The 22,946-nt window shown below is 38.6% G+C and overlaps 1 protein-coding gene across 1 annotated transcript in view; it reads left to right on the forward strand.

Annotated features, from left to right (window-relative positions):
* Positions 1-22,946, forward strand: part of soga1 (suppressor of glucose, autophagy associated 1) — an 87,424-nt gene that overhangs the window by 12,107 nt on the left and 52,371 nt on the right. Inside the window, exon 4 of the mRNA XM_042003029.1 lies at positions 9,797-9,946. Coding sequence (XP_041858963.1) covers positions 9,797-9,946 — 150 coding nt within the window. The remainder of the gene's footprint in view (positions 1-9,796; positions 9,947-22,946) is intronic.

Below are 22,946 nucleotides of genomic sequence, written 5' to 3' on the forward strand. Positions count from 1 at the left end.
CACTATCTTTATGTTATTGCTTGTAGAGTAACTCCTGAGGTAAATCTATTATTAGAATAATTTATTTTAACATTATAAAGCCCTGCTTACATTTACACTAGCAGACTCTAGCAGAAAGCCAGTGGAAGTACCAGAGACCCCTCACACCTTGATTATCCCATTTTCTGTCCCCTCCCTTCTGGGAGAAGATACGGGACAGTCAAAACAAAAAACAGCCGACTCAAGAACAGCTTTTACTTCCAAGCTATTAAATGTATCACCTTCCTCATCATCATCATGGATAAAATTATGTTTGGTGAAATTGGAGGTGAGATCACGGTTTTTTCCAAATGCCAAACAATGTGCCAAATATCATAGAAATTCATCACATTCTGACACCCTCTTGCCGCTTCCCTTCATCCCTCCCTTTCTCTTTCTCTCTCTCTCCAAAGATATATGATCACAGGTTGAACTGGAACAGCTGTCACACCATGACTCTCTTTCTCCCTCACACTTATGGTTTTATATTTAGACATGAAGCACGCCGCTAGTGATGTAACATCCTCTAAATGGATGCTTACAGGCCACAATGCCGGACAAATGGAAAAAAAGGTCAACAGCATCAGCACTAAACATCAGTAGCACGCAGGGCTACCTTTGCTTTACTGGAAGCTTCCTACAAAATGCCCCCACCTTTTCACCTGGATTGTCTTTGAAGTTTTAAGCACAAATCATAAAGCATGGGCATGCTTGACACTTTCATCAGCACATTGTGAGAGTTTTAGTATCATGGCTGGGTTTTAGGGATGTAGATAATGACAGTGCTCACACAAAGTCAGTGATTCACTGATTATTGTTGTTAAACCAAATATTTGTCAAGTCTTTCAAGCTGTCATTCATAAATGTATACATACACAGCCTTTCAGCTCAATTACTATTTTGAGCTTTTCTTTATCTTTAGCATCAGGATACAGTACTTTGCAGCTAAATTCTGCACATGCACAATGTGTGATTTCCTAAACTATGATGTATTACAGAAAGTTGATCTGCACTATATAAAAGAGCTTGAAAAGGAGCATTTTTACATTCTTACTTTTGCAATGTAATGTTGCTGGTTCTTAAATATTTAAACTCTAACTTTAATTTTTTATTTTATTCACAACAACAAAAAGTTATGCATGCTGGAGATGCACTGAAACAGGATGGAAACAGATTTAAGAACCGGTGTGATTCAGAAACGCTCCCCATCTGTCTGTACAGCTACAAGCTGATTCTGCAGTACTCTCCCCTTCATGCTGAACTGATGGGTTCAGCTATATAGTAGGCAGTCGATTATTCTACAGAGAGCCACACTTTGTAAGCATATTTCTTTTCTCATTAAAAGAAACAATGCACTCACCTCCAAGGATGGCTATAAGATCTTAGATGCTTTTCAGTTCCACTTGAGTCATCGTTTCCTAACATGAAGCCACAGTGATTTGTAACTTGATAAGCAACACAATGATCCATAGCGCTGAGGTACATGAAACAAAAATAATCGTTTCTGTCAGATTTTTGCATCAATATAAATTATGCTTTTATTGTATTTTATAACAGAATAGCTAAAACACAGGAAAATGCCCAATCTATCAATAAAAGTGGTTCCAGCATGTGTCCAGCAAAAAAAGAAAAGAAAATGTTGATATTTTTTGTGGCTTTAGAGAAATGCAACACCATGGAGAACTCCCACAAAATGCTTTTAAACATTAAGTACATTTAAACGCACCAAAAAGCTGCTGAGTGGAATTTTTAAGTGTGGATAGTCAAAGTGGGATAGTAGATTAAATTCAAGGAGCAGGTTCAAAGAGGATGGACAGAAGCTTTTCTAAACTTTGCTCGTTTCCTCCCACACCAGAGCCCATGCATCTTTCAGTAGATGTTACAGGTTCTTCTGTTACTGCTGTCAGGCTAAACTGAGTTGTCCCCTGGCAATATCCTGCAGCCACCCACATATTCTAAGAAGTTAGAGCAAATTAAATCTGGTAGAATGCATTTCTTTATGAATACATAAACATCAGCCAAAACTTATGAGCATCTGCCAACACAGCAGTTCTCCATATTTTGCCACAATGGTTCCAGCATAATCAGGTATCATTTAATAAGGTTTCTGATGTGCCCTGAGATTTTTTTGTACATATATGATGAACTTAGAAAAGATCAGACCTCTGGTTTCAGCATATTGCATTGTTTCTTGGCTAGGCTGCAAGCTGAGGAAGCCATCCATAGAAGCACTCATAATCTTCTTTCTGATTGGTTTCTTGTTATCCTAAGAACTAAACTTATAAAAACTGAACTTAAATATTTAAGCTAAACCAAACTCAGGACTACCTTGGATATCCTTATCAATGAGTTACTGTAGGCGGCGACTAGTACATTGGTGATTGGATCTATCTAGTAACTATGGTCACAAAGTCCCAACTGACACCTTTTCAAAGCATGGCACCAGCTGGGCACCAGATGTGCTGTAGCATTGGACTTACCAGATGTCAGACTTGATTAACTGTTTCCAGCCTCAGTCTGACATTTTCTGTACTCCAGCCAGTTTGTGTTTGTTTGTCCAACATATCTGCCTACATGTAAACTAGGGATGTTCCGATACCATTTTTTTCTGCCTGATACCGATTGTGGCGCCTGGGGTTTAGGTATCTGCCAATACCAAGTACCGATCCAATACCTGTGCGATTTTATTAAAAGGTCTATTAAATTTACAATTTAATTAAATTATATTTATCATAGACTTTGATGTATGACATTGTTAGACAGACAGACAGACAGACAGACAGACTCTTAACGCTACTGCCTAACCACCTCATCATGAATGCAATCAAACAGAGAGATATGATGGCTCAGATGTTGCATGGTCAAACAAGATCTGTGTCAGGTACTGAGGAACCAGGCTATGGCGAGAAATGGGCCACCTGAACGCAAAATAAACATCACTAGACACGAACAAGGCACTGTTGGAAAACTACAACTGAGGTAACCCTAGTGAGCAGGGCTACATGAAGAGGATGTGGGATATATGGATACTTTCATACCCACATTCTGCAGTGAGATCGAAACAACTCGTAGCTCGTAGCGCAGTGTTCCAACATCCACGAACGGCCACTGCTATCATAGTTAGAGACTGAAGAGATACAACACGCAAATGCGTAGATGTATACATATATATATATATATATATATATATATATATATACATGCCCTGATTGGGACCTGCAAGTATTTCTGATGCTAATACCGGTATTGGCCCAACTCCAATTTTACCTCATCCTTAATGTTTGAAATTTTATATATGCTGCCTCCAGAAAACTGAGAAAAGTTTACACACAAGTTTACTGCCATTTGTAAAATGACTAATGTGATAGGACACGTGGTTATTAAAAAGCGTGTACTCTAACATCACAGCTTAAACAAAAGCCTAATTTAATTTAATATTTAACTGTTTTTCCAAGAAGTAAAAATGTAACAAAATGACCTCTTAAAAAAAGAAAAGAAAAGAAAAGAAAAGAAATCCCAAACTGAGACTGCTCAAGGGCAAATGAACATCAATGTTCTTACACATAGCTGTCTTGTTTTCATAACGGTCATCAATGCGATGACTTTCCTCCCTATAGATGTTATCAGAGGGGTTTCACAAACAGCCAGTTCAGTGTGTATGTGTATTGTGTGTGTGTGTGTGTGTGTGGGGTGGGGCTCATGTGTGCACTGATAGGAGGAGAACAGGAAGAACAAGACCCCAGTTGTTGACTGCAATCAAACACACACACACACACACCACACACTGGTTGTGTTCATGAAAAGACCCTTTTGATGAATAACTGCCACTTGTAAAATGATGTGGCTGTTTGTTCTGTAGCCTGTGTGTGTGTGTGTGTTTTGTGTTGCATATGAATAACAGAACAGTCAAGAAACCCTAACTTTGTCGTTTTTGTTGTTGTTTTTCTTTCTTTCTCATGTGATATCTTTCTGGCACAAATCACTCTTTACCTCTCACACATATGCGCACATTGTGTCAGCCATCTCTGAGAACCACCATGTGAATTCTAATTACATCCTAAAGCTCTGTCATTGGGTGAAATCACAGCTTCAATGGTGTAGAATTCCTTCACGTTTCCCTTTAACATTAAAGAACAATGCAGCATTTAGTAGGAGTCAAAAGACTCACAATGGAGTGCTGGAGAGGAGAAGTGAGGAGAGGAACAGAGCCTAAGCACTTACATGAGATTAAAACATCTCGTTAACTCATACAGACCTAAAGTATCAGTTAAAAATACACTTAAACACCCTTAAATCTCAGGTTTGTTTAAAAACAGGCTCCTAAGATAGGAATTTTCAAAAATAACAAAACATTGCCACTGTATATTAAATCCATGATTTCTTATGAAGACATTAAATGAAAAAAAAACATTAAACCTATAACTTTTGTTGTAAATGATATACTTCGTCAGTTTTTAAAAACAAACCAATGTTAATGTGTGAAATGTGAGTTAAAAATTAACAACACATAAATTTAACTGCTTAAGAAGGAATTCGCGCATATCTGAGATCACCTGTGGTGGTAATAGTCAGTCACCTTTTCAAGCCCCAGAAAGCTTTGAACTTGTCTGTGCTAAAATGCACATGTGGGGGCACTGAATTGCAGCTGTGGCTTTTTTTTTAGTGAAAAACTGTATTTTAAGTGGTAATCTTGAAATGGCTTCGTCAAAAAAACAAACATATCTTATGGCATTGTAAGCTCTATAACTGGTAACATTTCCATCACAGTGTCATGCTGCTTGGCCTGCATCTTTGCTTTGTATGGCTTTTGGCCACTCCCTGAGGAAAAATCTCTAAATACTTATAGTACCTGCTCTGCTTCAAACAGTAGACAGACACAATTGGCAATTTTTTAGCAACTAAAATGCCAGTTATTTCTCTGAGAAGAGTGTGAGATGTATCTTAACACTGCTGACTATGTAAAGGTACCATAATGCTACATTATCTGCATTCATATAGTTTAAGTTGATGCAATAATCCCTTGTGTTTTTCATACTGTTTGTTATAAAAGTAGAAAGCTGCATGCTTGGATTCATGTCAGCACGCTAATGAATGGCTGTCGCTAAGAAATTAGCATATAGTTTTACTATAATTACAAGGTACATGATTGTTGAATGAAATTAACAATTACATGGAAGAATGGGGAGTTGAATAAATAACTACCATCAAAAAGAAAACTGATGTTGCACCGTCAGAGACTTGTGAGAAATTTCACAAGACCTTAACTGGAACTGCTGGGAACTATCGAAACAAGAGAGGACCTGAATGAACAGTCTACACACAAAACTCACACTCATAAAAACATGAATTGGAGCGTGGTGAGCACAGGGAGAACTAGAGTGGGAAGTATAGAGGAACATTGTGGGTCTCAGCTGCACATTGGCAAGAATTCAGCCACAAACTCACATTCAGAGTTGGACATACAGACAGTCATTGAGTGTGTCTGCCACACTAAATAATAATCCTTTGAGAAGAACATCTAATAAACTGACTGTAAATCATAAATTAGTACGGCCTACATTGAGTGGTAAAGTCGATCAATATAAACTTTTATATGACTGAGGTTAAAAGAGTTTAAGTGCATTTATGAGCTCCTGAATGACTGATATTAAACAGGTGTCTTTCCTTTAAAATTTCTTTTCCTTAGCTCACCAGTGGGTGCTATTAAAGCATCATTTCGTCAAATTTAACACCCATTTACAATGAAAACTCTCATTATGTTTCATTTGAGCCAAATAAATTAGTTTGAAGCTCAACGGGTGTATATTTAAGCAAATGGCCTCTTGTATCTTCACCAAGTCATTTAGTAGAAATGAGTCTTTTCTTCTAACGGGTAATGGCTGATTGAGCCCACTACAGTTTGTCTGTACAGTGAAATAGTTTTGTCCTTCCTGTGGAACTCATTAGTTGATGTGATGTGATGATCTAGGGTGGTTTTCAGCATAATTTAGATCATTAAACTCTATCATCAATTGCGTCCAGCTGAATAAATGATCCCAGTTCACTGTTTTAGATAACAGATTATTTCAGTTGCTTGCTGAGCAAATGGTTAAGACAAGACATTCTCAAAACTTCTTCAGTGTTTTGTTTGTGACAAGATTATTATATAAGAAATAGGTATGTGAACTTTTATGTATTAAAGCACCAGTCAGAGATAGCCATCGGTTTGGGTTTTTAGTTATATATAGTTTTAGCTACCCAGTTCCTAAAAGTATGTGTTATCTTTTTAAGTAAAAATCAATAGAAATTATCCACTTGTAGTGTAAAAGCTATGAGGGCTACAGACGGGACAAAGTGGACATTGGCTTGTTATGCTTATTTTATTTATAACACATTATTGAACCAGTTTGACTTCATCTGTGATGATCCAAATACGTTTCTAAAAATCTGGACAAAGCCACTTTGATGTAACCCACAGGTTTGTAGATTACTGTTGGACTTATGGACCAGCATCTTCAAGACTTGCGTGCATTATTTGCCTATTTGAAAGCAGAAATTAGGTAAAGGGATAAACCTATAAGACATGCCAAATAGGCACTACAGTGTGTGCAGAATTATTAGGCAAATGAGTATTTTGATCACATCATCCTCTTTATGCATGTTGTTCTACTCCAACCGGTACAGGCTTGAAAGCCTACTACCAAATAAGCACATCAGGTGATGTGCATCTCTGTAATGAGAAGGGGTGTGGTCTAATGACATCAACACCCAATATCAGGTGTGCATAATTATTAGGCAACTTCCATTCCTTTGGCAAAATGGGTCAGAAGAGAGATTTGACGGACTCTAAAAAGTCAAAAATAGTGAGATGTCTTGCAGAGGGATGCAGCACTCTTAAAACTGCCAAGCTTTTGAGGCGTGATCATCGAACAATCAAGCGTTTCATTCGAAATAGTCAACAGGGTCGCAAGAAGCATGTTGAAGAAACAAGGCGCAAAATAACTGCCCATGAACTGAGGAAAATCAAGCGTGACGCTGCCAAGATGCCATTGGCCACCAGTTTTGCCATATTTCAGAGCTGCAACATCACTGGAGTGCCAAGAAGCACAAGGTGTGCAATACTCAGGGACATGGCCAAGGTAAGGAAGGCTGAAAAACGACCACCACTGAACAAGACACACAAGATAAAACGTAAAAACTGGGCCAAGAAATATCATAAGACTGATTTTTCTAAGGTTTTATGGACTGATGAAATGAGAGTGAGTCTTGATGGGCCAGATGGATGGGCCCGTGGCTGGATCAGTACAGGGCAGAGAGCTCCACTCCGACTCAGACGCCAGCAAGGTGGAGGTGGGGTACAGGTATGGGCTGGTATCATCAAAGATGAGCTTGTGGGACCTTTTCGGGTTGAGGATGGAGTCAAGCTCAACTCCCAGTCCTACTGCCAGTTTCTGGAAGACACCTTCTTCAAGCAGTGGTACAGGAAGAAGTCAGCATCGTTCAAGAAAAATATGATTTTCATGCAGGACAATGCTCCATCACACGCATCCAAGTACTCCACTGCGTGGCTGGCCAGAAAAGGTCTAAAAGAAGAAAAAATAATGACATGGCCTCCTTGTTCACCTGATCTTAACCCCATAGAGAACCTGTGGTCCCTCATCAAATGTGAGATCTACAGGGAGGGAAAACAGTACACCTCTCTGAACAGTGTCTGGGAGGCTGTGGTTGCTGCTGCACGCAGTGTTGATCATGAACAGATCAAGACACTGACAGAATCTATGGATGGCAGGCTTTTGAGTGTCCTCGCAAAGAAAGGTGGTTATATTGGTCACTGATTTGTTTTTGTTTTGTTTTTGAATGCCAGAAATGTATATTTGTAAATTTTGAGTTGTGATATTGGTTTCCCTGGTGAAAATAAATAAGTGAAATGGGTATATATTTGGTTTTTGTTAAGTTGCCTAATAATTATGCACAGTAATAGTCACCTGCACACACAGATATCCTCCTAAGATACTAAAACTAAAAAAGCCCCACTCCAACTTCCAAAAATATTCAGCTTTGATATTTATGAGTCTTTTGTGTTCATTGCGAACATAGTTGTTGTTCTATAATAAAATTAATCCTAAAAAATACAACTTGCCTAATAATTCTGCACACACTGTAGTTTTATCCTTAACATGACATAGAACGATTATATGGTTTAAACAGTTTTATAGAAATATTAACCATCTGTACAACTTTTCCTTTTCCACTTTAACTACCTGTTCCCTCTGTTTTAATTACCTTTTGGTGGAGAAACTTTTTCAGTGCCCTAATAAATCTTGTTAAAAATTTGTGGAGATAAACCTGCCTGGCAGTGTTGTTTTCGTCAACGATGATGATGACGAAAACATGACGAGACATTTGTGAGATTTTGATGACGAGACGAGACGGGATGAAAATGTTCAAAGACTGATTGTCCGATGTTAAAAATGCACGACATTTCTGCCTGTTGTGAGCGCAATCTGTCAGTCAGCAATGCTGCTGCACCTTGGCCACGCCCACCACCACAAGTGCAGCACGCACACGACAAGCAGTTTATTCATTCATAGATGAATCAAGGCGGCAGTGTCGACAAAGGATTTTGGTGGTCAGAAGCGACGAAACGATATGTGGACATATTTTAACTGGCAGACTAGGTCAAGTTGAGCATATTCCTCATCCATTGCTCATATTTTGGGCATGTGTACGTTCAGGGTGTAGTATTGCACTTAAAGCCACAGTTGCCACAGTAAGAATGTTGTTGCTCTTTGCGTTTTTGGAGTATTGATTCCACAGTTAGCACTTTATCTGTGCAATGCTTAACTCTAAGTAGATCAGAAAGTATTTGCTATTGGTTGGAAACCTTCTAAGTCTAAAACCATTCCTTTTCATTTTGTAATTATCGATGAAAATAACCAAACAAGCTAACAATGTGTTGCTATATGTTGAACTTATAGATTTGCCATTTTCTTGTGTGACATTTTTGTATGATGCAGTAGGACATCAATTCATGAAAAAAGCTGAAATATAGAAATAAAAGCTGATGGGAAAGTCTTGGCTAAAGCTGTCAATCTGGTAAAGGATCTGGTTATTATGTAAAAGCATTACGGTTAACTTGTTTTATGAATTGCAATACTTGTTATAACCTGTCAACCTTTATTCCACTTTTTAATACGCATTATTAACTAAATTAATTTGTTAAAAGACTAAAAAAAAATTTTCGACTAAAACGTTTTTGAGTTTTTGTTGACTAAAACTAGACTAAAAACATCAAACTTAGAAATGACTAAAATATGAATAAAACTAATAAGCATTTTCGTCATGACGACTAAAACTAAGACTAAAACTGAGATGCCTGCCAAAAACAACAGTGCTGCCTGGGCCATCTCTGCAGTTTGATTTGGTTATACAATACCAAAAGTAAGTGTTTGATCAAAACTTTAAACAGTATTAGGATGACATTTAACTCTGTTTTAAAATCTGTTTAAATAAATACAATATGGGCTCCACTTGATCAACCTAAGTGCTTCCTCTTACTTAAAAATATGATTTATTTGAATTACAGTGTGCTGGTGAAAAGCTTCCTCCTCATCTGTCCCTGATAACTGACTGTTTTATAATCCAGTTAAAATGTTTTAGGATGTGAATGCATTTTAGACAGATTTATTTAGTAGAGATCATCAATTGAGGTACAGAAGATTTTGATTCTGCATTCATTTAATAATACAAAGCATTTTATCTGAAAAACAGTGAGCTAAATCCCTCTTCACCCTCTCAGGTGGCGAAGGATGTATCCATCCGGCTCCACAGCCAGCTGGACAGCGTGGAGAAGAAGAGGAGTCGTCTGGAGCAGGAGAATGAGGAGCTGAGAGGCCGACTACAGGACCTGGAGGTTGCCAAACAGGTCCTGCAGCAAGAGATTGACAAGGTAGGAATTAAATTGCATTGCACTTTTTTTGCAGTCACATCAAGAGCAAGGGAGTCCCAGTGCATCTAGTAGTGTATGTGAACTCTTGCACTTGTTAATTCAACATATAAGACAGTCATACATACTCAAAGCTCCTTTGTCAGCATTTCAAGACATTGTTTTCTTATGTTCCTTTGATTTGCTGCAGACAACTGCAAAAGTATACCTATTGCTCACGAAGCCCATAGGATTTAATATGATGGTATGCCTTCCTGTTGTTTTCAGTGTTGTTCTCTTGAAGGATGTAAATGAGCCTTTGTAAACAGCTCAGGGTAACAGGCATTTACCAGCAATGGGAATAATTGTAATTAACCTATGTTGGCAGTTGCTAACATCAGATGATAAAGTTGCTTTCTTTGCTGCAGAAGTACTGCGAGCTATTTTGAAAACCTTTCATGCTGAGGCACGAAACATAGTTACATTTAAGTGTATATGTGATTGTTGACCTCACTAGAAATATCGTTGAAGCATTTAGTTTTCAGGCATATCCTTGTTTATCCTGTCCTATGCTTCGATCTGAGAAAACAGCCTTACTGTGGCCATTTTTCTCTCAAGGTCTCACGGGGATCTGTCTCTGTTCTCATCTTATGTTGACTTCATTTCTGTCACTCGGCCACAACTCCAGGGATTTTTTTTTTGTTTAGTTAAACCAAGTGTAGCCAGGAAAGAAAACGACATGAAAAGGAAGGATGGAAAATTGATGTCAGAGCAAGATGAAGTGAAAATAAACATACCGAGGTGATGCTGCACTCTGTTTGAAAGTGGGAAAAAACAGATAAATTGATATTGCAACTAGGTTTGCTCTGAGAGAGGCTTTGCTGGCCTTTTTTATTGCCTCTTTATAAGGAGTCTAATATGGGTGAAAAGCAGAAAGCGAGGCCCTACTTTTCCCTCTCTTGCTTTTGCCCATTGTCTCTTATTCTCAGTGTCTAATGGACTGACGGTCATGGCCTTGGCCCTTGACCAAGCCTCTGATGTAGGTCAGAGATGGATGGAAGGCTGGATTGCTGGCAGGGTACCTGGGTCTCATTGCTTTGGTCTGTCTGGACTGTGTGTTCCCTTGATGCACTTCCCAGTTTGCTTGTAGAGGGCTGTAAGGCAGCTGGGAGGGATTCTCCATCTTTTATGACTTTATGCTTTGCCTTTCTCTTTCACAAATGGGTATAAGTTGGGAATGCAAGAAAGCAACACATTTTTAATTTAGTTATTTTTGTTTTTCTAAACAAATTCAAAGATCATGATTCGTAGACGTTTATGACCACATTCTGCATCCTGAATCTGCATGCTGAGTCTAATGCATTGAAACATGTCCAAACACTTTAGTCTTTATTTTTTTCAACGATAACTAAACAAAACAAATTGAAGAACTAAAGTAAAATAGGAAGTAGATGTACTGTAGTTATTTTCCACCTGCTTTATCAGCTGTTGTAGGTGACTAATGAGTTGGGGACATCTCTGGCTGGTTGCTCAATGCCTGACTAACATGGTTTCATAAGCTGTTTTCAGGCGTGTTCAGTCTTCAGTGGAGCTCTTCATGCTGGTGGTATGATTCACAGACCTGTTCTTGGGTGCACAGGAATGTCTCATTTATCAGTTTCCTTTTTGAATGCACAATGCAAAGATAAACATTCAAGTATATCCTTGAAATGGAAGTAAATGGAGAGATAGAAGAAATATCTTTAAAAAAAAAGCTGAGATCTGAATGGAGTAATCAAAAAATACAATATGTACAGAAGTCAGTGTAATTAAAATAAGTAGATATTTAAATTTAAAAGCATTTAACTGCATAAGCGTGATTGCAAAGACAATGAAGGCCTTACACTTCACATGTGTAGGAGTGGTTTTTGAATTATTTTGTGGCAGCTGAAGCCTACAGTCTGCACTGATATTGATATTCTTTAAGAAGCAGAGTTGTGCCGTCTCTGGCTAGGCCTTCACTGTGCTGATGTAAGCTATCAATATTCTGGGAGAGACTGGAGTTGGCTTATGTCTGCTAAACCAGTGATCTCCATAATTTAGCTGCAGAAACAAACTAGAAAAATTCGGAGAGCTCAGACCTCTACCAGGCCATAGGGTCACTTACCTGAGAAAAACCCCAAAAGGCCCAATAGCCCACCAAGTACCCCCTATATTTTTAACCTTCTGGATAATCACATCCAGAATATCAAAATGATCTGGGTCAAACAATGTCAGATTATACCGTGTTATCTTGTAAATGTTTTTTTTTTTTGTTTTTTTTTATAAGGATTCTTGGCATTATCTGATAAGTTTGAAGCCGTAATGGCAAAATTATCCCTATTTCACAATAGTAAGAATCCCTAAAAACTTCCTGGATCGAGACGGTGATCTGGATCACCCTCAAAATCTAATCAATTCTTCCTTATTTAATTTCAGAGATTTCCTGAAAATGTCATGAACATCCATCCGTTACTTTGTGAGTTATGTTGCTAACAGGCAAACAGATGGACAGACAGCAGCCGTCGAAACATAACCTCCGCCTTGGTGGAGGTAAAAATGGTTCCTATTAAAATGGAACTTGGAAGGCGTATTCTTCTGCTAAGTACAGTGCCCTTAATCATGACTGAGATGTGGTCCAAAATTCATCGTTAGCTCTTTGTAAGCTGTTTTTGTATGCTATAGCTGTCGTAAGTTTAGTTTAGTTAATTTAGTTTATAAAACAGGGAACACGTGCAGCAGCATTAATTGTGAGCATGAACTTGTGCAATGTAAACAAATAGATGAGTAAGAAGATGGCAGAAAAACTGAGCTAAAACTGACATTTGTGTGGATTTTTTTTAGTACAGATTTTGCTGTAAAAGCCACATTATGCTCAGTAGCTTCTGCAGCATGAATGCAATGCTGTTATCCACCATTGTTGTTACATGCGGGTTAAGGGGGAGGTGGGCCTGTGGCATCATTGGCTCAGGAAAGAGGCATATGGGTTATCACTGAAACAAAACATCTATAAAATCTATAAACATAAAGATTCATGAGTTTTTTTTTATAAAAAAAAAAAACTTTGGGATATTGTTATTTTACTCCAAAACTCTCTGAAGTGTCTGCTGACAGTTGGATACACAATCATTTCCATCTTGGATAATCTATGGAATAAAGCTGACAAATTTTTTCCCACTTAATTTTTTTCTGCTGTCATCTTTTCTTCCATCCCTCCATCCATCCCTCCACTGCTCCCTTCTCTCCTTTTATTATCACCTCCCATTTCTTCTCCTTCCCTCCCTCCTTCTGCTGCTCCCATGGAGACAAACAGGAATGCTGATGCAGGGATTTCTTTTCTTTCTCCCTCTTTTTTTTTCCCCCCCAAAATCTCCTCTCTCCGTGTCCTCCTCTAGCCTGGCCTCACCCTCTTCCTCCTTCATACCAAAGCCTTCCCTCCCTTTCTCCCTCACACCATATCAAAAATTTACCTCCCTCATTCAATCCATTTTCTCTCATGTTTTCTTCTCATCTCTCTCCTCTTCTGTCTGCTGCTAGTCACCATTCCCATTCCCAAAACCAGTGATCCATTCCAGCTGTTTGACCTTTGAAGGAGGCAAGGTTGTCTTTGATGAAGGGAGGAATAGATTAGAGCTACGGAAGAGTAGAAGGAGGGAGGGAACAAGTTTGTCTGGTGGTCCATGAGACATGGAGGACAGGTTGGAAATGATGCATCTTTTCAGGTGTTTTGTCCACTGAAGGTGAAAAAAACTTGACTGATGGATTAAAAAGTGATGGTGAGGGAGATAATGAAGCTGAGACTGATGTTAGTGGGGAAGGTTGAAAGCTAATGAAAGTCAGCAACCTGTCAGTTATGAGCCTCAAACTGAAGCATTTGCACACAAAACAAGATTTCTCTGTTTTTAGCTTGTTTTTTTTACAGCCATGTAACATAAGCTGGTATGTGAATTGTACACTTTAACAGCATCTCTTGTTTTAGGTCAACACCATGTTTCTTCTCTTTTTTCTTTCAGTTGTGAGTCACTGTGTGTCATGAAATGGACAGAAATAGTCATATACACTCAGTGTACTACTGTACTTTTGTGTTTTTGTTTCACTTGTTAAGGCCCAATTTAGGAGAATAATGAGGATATTGTAACTTTTGTGCTCATTAGGTTATTGTAAGTAGAATAAATTAATTATTTTGACCCAGTAAGATATGCATAGATGTATTATCTTTACATTTACCTGATGATATCTGTCTTCTGCTGTAACGTTTTGGTTTACGCTGCACAGTACCCACTTTTTATATTGCTTAATACTTGTCTTTTCCATCAAATATTACTATATTTTCCTGAGGAAAATATGGATACCATATCTAGTTGAGCATAAATTTTAGATGACTGCTGTGCTCTCTAGATGTTTTTTGCTCATGAATTGCACTAGACGTAACAAAAAAGCCTTTATTCCAGCTGTGGCCAGCATTGCCTCAAGGCGAGGTAAACACAGAGGAGTAATGAAGATCTAGAGGCCAATAGTAAGAGGTTTAGAAATATGAAGGAAGAGAGAAGTGACAAGAAAAACAAAATAAACGAAGGATAGATGGAGGCCGCTGTGAAAAGACAGAAGGAAATTATGGGGTGAAAGACTGATTGAAAGAGAAAAGCATATGAAAGAGAGGGGGGCTGTACCATGTGAGGTCTTGGTAGGAGGGCTTGACAGAGGAGAAGATAACAGCCTCAGCTGGAAAACAGTCCTCTATGACTGTAGGGTGAAGAAAGAAAAAAATCCAGCTTGTCATTCACTGTTCCTTTTTCTGCATTTTTCTTTTATTTTATTAGCTCTTTTCTTTTTTTATCCAGTTATTCTTTTCAGTCTCTCCCTCTTTTCCCACCTCTCTGCGGGTGTCTGAAGCCCACATTTCCTTGAAGGTCATTCAGGAGGTTCTTTACTCCTATTCTTTGTGTTTTTGTGTATGAACATGGTGATTTGAAATTAGTCCATTTAGGCTGATAAGGTCACTCTGTCTGCTTGGGCATGCACATAAATATTAAGTAGATGTTTTTATACTTTCTTTATTCTTCACACAATCTTTATGTTGGTTCAGTAAAGAAAATGACTCTCTGCCTTTGTTATAAATATTTAAACTGTTAGCACATGCTAAAAAAACAGGTAGCTTATTCTTGTTGAAAATCATTAAGATTGTATTTTGTAACTGGACCAATATTGCAACTACCTGTATGAAATAATAAACATAAAAAATGGGTGGATAAGGAGATGTACATTGGGTTCAAAGTAAAGCACTAAAATGGATAGGAATAAATTATTGTGGACACGTCTGTTCTTTCAGTCCAGTCTGAGTGCCCTTCTCCTTCTCTTTAATTCCTCGCTGACTGCTGAAGGAAACTGTTCCTTGTTATTCGTCATTTTCAGGAAGTGCTGCCTATTGTTTGCGGTGAGTGGAGGGATGTGGGGCAAGGGCAGCGGAGACATTGTAGTGTGCTTTTGTGGCCATGTCTGTCTGTGTGTGTTATGTTAGTATAGAAACATTAGTGTGACAATTTAAAGGTGAAAACAGTGTATTTCTAATTTAATGACCAAAATGTACCTGAAGGCTTTTTTTTGTTTTGTTTTGTTTGTACGGTATTAGTGATTTAGTTGAGATCTCTGCCAGACGTCTCTCTTAAAAAAACGACATGTACTTTGGAGGTATTTTCCATTTTTCAGTGGGTTATATCTTTTTGTGAATGATGTGCAAAGTTATTAAGTCTGGAATCAAAGAGCTGTTCTCTCCACTAGAGAAAAATTCTACTGCACTGCCTGTGATGCCATATTTGTTTTAGCTTTTCTGTAATGATCAACCCACATCACTGAGAAACACATCTGCATAATTCATTACCAATTACTACATTTTAAAAAAAACAGGGGGAAAAAAAGAGCAGCCACTCTGCTCTTCACCATTTTAGGACAATTAGCTGACCAGTCAGAGAAAAATTGGTATTTTGGGATAGTGTCCTTTACGGTTTCTGCATGTATGCATGCATTCAAACTGATTGTGACCTTGTAGATACACAAATTGTTCCATTAAAACTAGAATTTGGGACAGCTGCACCCAGCAGTTTCATGGATGTCGCATTTTGAAGATTAGTTTGATTAAATATAGGTCTTTGCGTCGACCGACCACAGGCATATTGGCACTTATGCATTAAGTATAATGCAGGAAAAAAAAAAAAACTTGGGGCATTTTAGAAATAGTCTCAATCTCAGTGATATTGTATCCAGCAAACAACTCCACTGAAAGCTAATAAACAATGAGAGAGGAATTTAGATTTTTCCAGATGACATCAGCCACTTTAGAAATATTAATGTATTGGCATCAGCCCAAAAATCCCTTTATTAGATGGGGGTGAATACTCCCATCTGATTATGCCTCAAGTAAATAAAAAATGAGTCATGACACCTTATTTACACCTTTTATTCAGTCCAAAGAGTAAATCGTTTGCTCACCTTTACCTTTCCCCCCCATATTTGCTCCTTGTAACAAAAATGTAATGGCATATCATCTCAGCCCACTGGGCGACAAAGAAACTTGTGTGTTATCTACAGAGACACAAGTGTTGGTAAATGGGTCAGAGCATTAAAATGGTTCGGGTTTAAACTCAGTTTTATCTGGGTCAGCGTGATTGATTAATGTAGGGATGGTCTTAGAAGAACTGAGAGGAAATTCAGCTACATTACAACCTCACTGTACACCAGAGACAGGATGATATACGTATAAGAGAACATAATCAGATGACCCAAAGTTATTTTTGTTTGGGGTTTTGAAGGGAGGAAAGAAAAGAAGAATGAGGATACTGATGGAAAGATAATAACCACCTTTCTATGGGTAAAAAAAAAAAACAGCTTGCAGTGTGTCAATGCAATAATATAGCATCTGTAATAAAAAGGACCAACAGGAAAAAGCAAAGTGGCTGAGACTGATTAAGGTGAAGAGATACATTAAACTAATACAACATTTGTTGGTTGAGGTTAACAGAGACTAAAGTTTTCTATAAGAGATGAAGACAATAGGGCAGAAAATGGAGCTGAAGAGAGTGAATGAAAAAGAAAGTAATAGTAAACATGGGAGAAATAAAGATAGCCACAAGAAGTAAAACATGAAAGGGAAGAAATTCCACAAGGGAAATGTCATGTAGGCTTAAAAGACAAAAGAAAAACAGAAAAGGGGTATGGAGAAAGAAGCTGTCTAGGGCAAGGGGGATCTTGCCGGAAGGGTTTCTGGGTCAGATTGATCTTCCCAGGTACCACTTGGACAGAAAGAAGGCACATGCACACACATATACATTAAGAGGTTTGTTTTCTTGTAGTGCTCATGTGATGGTACAAACATATCATGCAACACACACACATGAACTCTGGAATGTGGGAAAGCAGGGAGTCTTTTGGGGATCCAGATGTCTTATAGACAGGCTTGCACAGACACACAGAAGCAGAGTAGAACAAAAGCAAATCAAATAAAAATACATGACTTCTACCTCTTTAGTAAACATAGTCATCCACAACTGGACACTGCATACATAACAAAGGTTGTTTAGTGAGTTATCTAAACCTTTCAACAGAGAAAAATACACACTTTTTTGGCATTATATGCTGCTTGTGTTGTAGCATCCTTGCAACAATCCAAGTCTAAGTATCACAAAAAGCAGAATTAAAAAGTAGATATGTTCTATGCAGATGAGACTATGTTATATCTGTCAATCCACATGGAAATTTAATCCATTCTCCTGGACCTCACATGTACACTAGAGTCATTTTAACAAACAGTAATTTTGGTGTTTTGCAGGACAGTCTCAAACAATTAGCAAGCACAAGCCACAGCCAGCTTGTACTGTTTTGTACCAAAAAAACACATAATATTTGGATATGTGCACTTTCATACAACACCACTCAAATTTTTTCCACTTTCAAATCAGTTTAAGATTAGTTTTTTTTAAAAGCTGTTACAAACCCAGTGGAACATACCATCGTTTTGCTATGATGGACTCCAAAATAGATTAGTGTTGTTTGTTTTTTTTGTTTGCTTTCTTTAATTATTTCCTATGTGTTCCCTCTTCTTACTGCCAGTCTTATTTTTTCAACAGTGTGGCATCTCTGAAGGCCCGTAAAGGGTGCAGAGGTAATTTCATGCCTCAGTGACTGTAACGGGAGTAGGTCTGAGATACCCCATGCACTGAAGGGCAGAAAACTTGCCAGATCACTAATGGAGACACTGGGAAATTACTGTAAAGCAATAACACTGTAAACACATAAGAGAAAAAGGCAAGAGCCAAGGCCCGGAGGAAGGGAAGGACTAATATGTAGACACCCTTGACTGAAAGAAACCCTGCTGGGAGATCAGCTGGAGGGGGACACCACAAGCGGCTTATTTCTTTTGTCCACTTCATGTGTCTGATACTTAAATTGGATTTACATACACAAAACACCTTAGGTAACGTCTTCACACCCTTTGCTTTCCACTAACAAAAGATACTGTCAACAATAATATAAAACACAAAAAAGAAGCAAATCTATTTACAAAAATTCAACCTGAAGATTTTTAAGAACATTTTTTGTCATGTTCATGTCAGTAAAGTACCTAAATTAAATTTTTAGATTGACAAAGTTATTATCCAAATAACAGGATTAGGGACAGATAAGAGGGAAGATCTATGGTTAGTCTGCAGATGGTGTTTTCTGCAGAATGACAACCATTGTGCTTAAAATAATTTAAAAATATATATTTCCCAGTCTGTCATCTTGATTAGCGGAGAATTATGAAAAGCTGCTGTAAAACACCAGGTAGATGCTCACCTTTGTCTGCAGTGCACTCTGAGGGCTAACTCATTAGCAGAAAATTGCTCTTAGCAGCTGTTTAACCACCTTTGGCAGGTGCACATCTCATCGCTTCAAAATGTTTCTTTACTTAGAGCAGCAAGAAAAACTCCTCACAGATTTACTTCTGGAATTATTTTAAAATTCTTCTTAATAGGTTTAGAAGAAAGTTATGTGAAAGCTTAAAAGAGTCCCAAGATGAAGAGATTTTTATGTTAAAAGAACAGGTGAAAAACTTTGACCTTTTTAACGACAATGTTCTATCTTGGTGTGTCTGAGTTGGCCTCCGGTAGGCACAAGCAACTGCTACAGAAATGTTAGGAAATGTCAGATATAATTGTTTCTGCCTTTTCTCTGCAGCAGGTGGATCATTAGATTCATCCTCTGAGATACAGACTGTCACACAGTTACCAGCAGTGACAAATACCGAAAAGGTGAAACCTGTGAATTCACATGTGTGTGTCTACTTTGCTCTGTTAAAGTTGTGCTTCTTTTAATTCCAGAAACCTTAAATCTGCCGATGAAACACCCTCTCATAATTAAATTTAGATGAACTTCAGGATTTAACTATAATATATCAAACTGAATGTCCTTTGAGTCTAATTTGCATTCTTAAATTTGACCGACGTTTTTGATCTAATTTGGCTGTATAAATGAGAAAGTTTTTCTGAATTAGAGTCAGACTGGCTCCAGTTTTCAGCTGAAATATAGTTTTGGGGGGGGGGGGTTATGAGGGCCATGTAAAAATGCCAAACAGGATATGATGGGGTGATAAACTTTGAATGTAGGTGACTTAGCGTTGAATATGCCCAGGGACAAGATGGAAATTATTTGTAGACACCTCACAGTAGATTGGAGAAGGACAACATGCACAGACAGAGGGAGAGAAATGAACAGATGGATGATGGAAGGGAGGAGGGGGGTTTCTTCTTCATCCATTAAATGGTTCACAGCCGATAAAAGCTGACTGGAGTACAGATTATCTCACCTGTAGCCACAAACTGGGGTTTGTTGAAAAGGCTCAGCTCTGGGGTCTACAGGGAACCATTGTGTCCGGTGATAATCCACACACAAAAAAAGGGGCATAATGTAACTAAGGTTACATTATGTGCTTTACCTTTCTCTATGTGTTCATCACTTCCAGTGAAAAAATAATTGTGTGTCTGCATAAATATGTGTTGCATCTAACGGACGGTGAACAGCTCATAAATTAAACATGAATCAAATATCCTGATGGCGGTGGTAGTCTGCTCAGCAGAGCACTATACTGCCACTGTACACCCTGACTCTGCTGTCTGAGAAAAGATGTTTGGTAATACACATTCATCTTTATTTCATGAAGTTTAAGAAAAAATAAATAAATACTTGTCATGACAATTAACACATAGAGAAGCAGTTTGCACATGTTTAGAAGCAGCATGGGTGGAAAACTGGTGATTTCCTGTCCTGGTATCATGCATGTTTATGGTGTTCTGACTACAGGCCAGAACTACAGACAGACCTGTGTAGTACCTGTACCCTCATCTGCAGCCCTGTTTCTGTGTGCAGAATGGGCATTGTTTAATATATAAGCGCATGGACGCCCACCTTCAAGATGTTGCCTTGAAGGAAGCATATGCAGCTCTAATATCTCTGAGCTTTTAGTTACTATAGTCCCTTCTTAAAGGTGTAAATAGCCTTTGCCAGGCACAGTGATGAAACCGCATACCACAACAAAGCCTGTCTTTTAGGTTTGCTGCTAATTGCAGTCAGTTTATTTATATGCTGTCTTTTTTAGATGTGAGTAATTTGTAGCAACAGCAGAGGCTGATGGTGAAAAGCTGGGTCCTTGTTGGGTCTAAAAGATGCCTGTCATTAAATAAACCTTTATTCTAGTTCTGAAGAAGAAAGGTTGGGACTGTCAGCATTTGTAGGATTCATCATCTCAGGATAGAAAACACAATTCTGAAATTTCTTTCCAATCCAACCAGCAGCTGCCAAATTGTCTACACCATTGTATTATATCAATAGTGTTTCATTTAGGAGGTTCAACCCTGGGGGGGCGTTCTCCTCGTGTATGCATGGGTTCTCTCCTGGTTCTCCGGCTTCCTTCCACCGTCAAAGCGGTACAGAGAATGAATGAATGTTTAATTTAGGACTGGACTCAATCCCTGGTTGCATGCTAAACATCATGGCCTCTGTAAAAGCAGTGTAAACTGTGCCAGCCTGTCCTGAACTGGCAAAACAACTGCTTTTGGTCACATTTGAGGCTTGAAAGCTCAGCAGTGTTACTACAACCTAAGCAGCCATTACTTTGCAGATGAGACATTTTAGATTTTGTCTGTGTGGTAATGGATTTCAACACTATCCCAGCCTTGCTGTTACATTAGAAATGTCCTTTTTTTTCAGTGTCGCAGGGATGGAACCTCCATGGAAAATTTTTAATCGTCTCAGCAGACTGCTGGTGCTTCTGCCTTCACCGCTGCTTTCTCAGTTTCAGGGTGATAAACTGACTTGAGCAGGCTGAACCTGCCCAGAGCCAAATCAATAAAGGCATTTAAATTTTTGAAAAGGGCAGAGTGCCTTGCCATCTAATGGCTTCACACTTTGCTAAGTAAAAACTCAGCTCTGTCCAATGAGCACTTGACTGAACTTGCTTGAACAGCATCTGTTCCTATTTGGTACCTTTTTGCGCAAAAGTAACTTTCTGCACTAATTAAGAAATGTTACTTTCCTTAAATCAGTTCCTGTCGGCACTCCCTAAGTGTGAGATGATGTATGTGATTTTAGAGGCAATGGATAGGTCATGCTTTTGGTGGTCTGACTTTTATTTCCTTGTAGAAACCCTGCAATTGACTTTGTCTTTGCATTAAGATAAGACAAAAGATGGATATTGCAATGATTTATGATGCAGTGACTGCAATGCTGTGTGAATGATAAATTAAGCAGCTTGGACTTTGCTGTTCATTGATATTCCCTTGCAGTTCTGTCAGCTCTAACCACATTACAGCATCTGTGAAGGGTATTAAGCTGAGTACATGAGTGGTGAACATATAGAATCCCAATGTGTTTTTCCTGACCACTGATGGTTGTTTGAAACACCAGGGCAGAGAACTGGGAGGATCTTCATGTTTCTAATCCTAAACTATGAAACCGACCTGCAAAAAATATAAAATACAAACCATTATTTTATGATTTTGATGCATTCATTGTAATGATGATAGCAAGAGGCCAATTATTCTACAATATAAACACATGTTGTGTGCTAATAAAGGATGATTGATGTGGAAGTTTATTGTTGCTTGATGATAAATGCAAACTCTGCTGGGTATTGAAGTCATGCTGTGGCAGCACTCAGCTGCCTGAAACCACAACTGAGGAGATTAACGTGGGCTGGAGTTGCAGGTCATTTGTAAAACACACATGTAGGTAAGGTTACAGCCCTGTGTCTGTGTCTCTATTTGTTTAGTCTGAAAGATCACTCCCTTTCTCCATCCTTCCTCCATCTTTCCCTCCCCTTTCCTCCCTGCTCCCCTTCCTTTTCTCCCCCCATCGGCCTTTTCTTTTGTTCCTCTTCCCCTTGCCTTTGTTTCCACCTCTCCTCCTTCCTCCTCTCGTCCTCTTCCTGGTTTCAAAGCAAGGCATGGTGACATCATCACTGCGCTGCCTGCATTTGTTGTGATGTGGAAGTGGAGACGTGGAAAATCAGTAGCTGGCACCTCCTGCTGATGCTAGTCTGGCTGCGCTGTGGTTACCATGGCTACACTGCTGGTGTCATGTGTGTTGCTATGGTTACCCAGAGAGAGCTCTGTGCAGAGAAAGCTCTATGTTGTGAAGTGATTGTTTTATTGTAGGAAATTTCAATGAAATTAACAGCTAACTAAAGTGTACATACGAGTGTTTCAGTGGGTCAGTAGAATTATATTTAACAAATAACTTTGGGATATTAAGCGAAGCTGGTTTGTTTATTTGTCTGGAGCTTTCAACCACAGGGTATGCTGTAATGTGCTGAGGAAATGGGTCAAACCAAGACTGAACAGGTGGGTTTCTGTCTGCTTCCAAAGGAGCTTTGATGTGTTGATATTAAAATATGAACAAAGAAAGGACCAAAGACATAACATATATGTAATATACAGCATTCCTCTGAAAGTTTGTAAGAAAGAACCTGTTCAGAGCA

This window comes from Melanotaenia boesemani, chromosome 13 (assembly GCF_017639745.1).
Source record: "Melanotaenia boesemani isolate fMelBoe1 chromosome 13, fMelBoe1.pri, whole genome shotgun sequence".
NCBI classification, from domain to species: Eukaryota; Metazoa; Chordata; class Actinopteri; order Atheriniformes; family Melanotaeniidae; genus Melanotaenia; species Melanotaenia boesemani.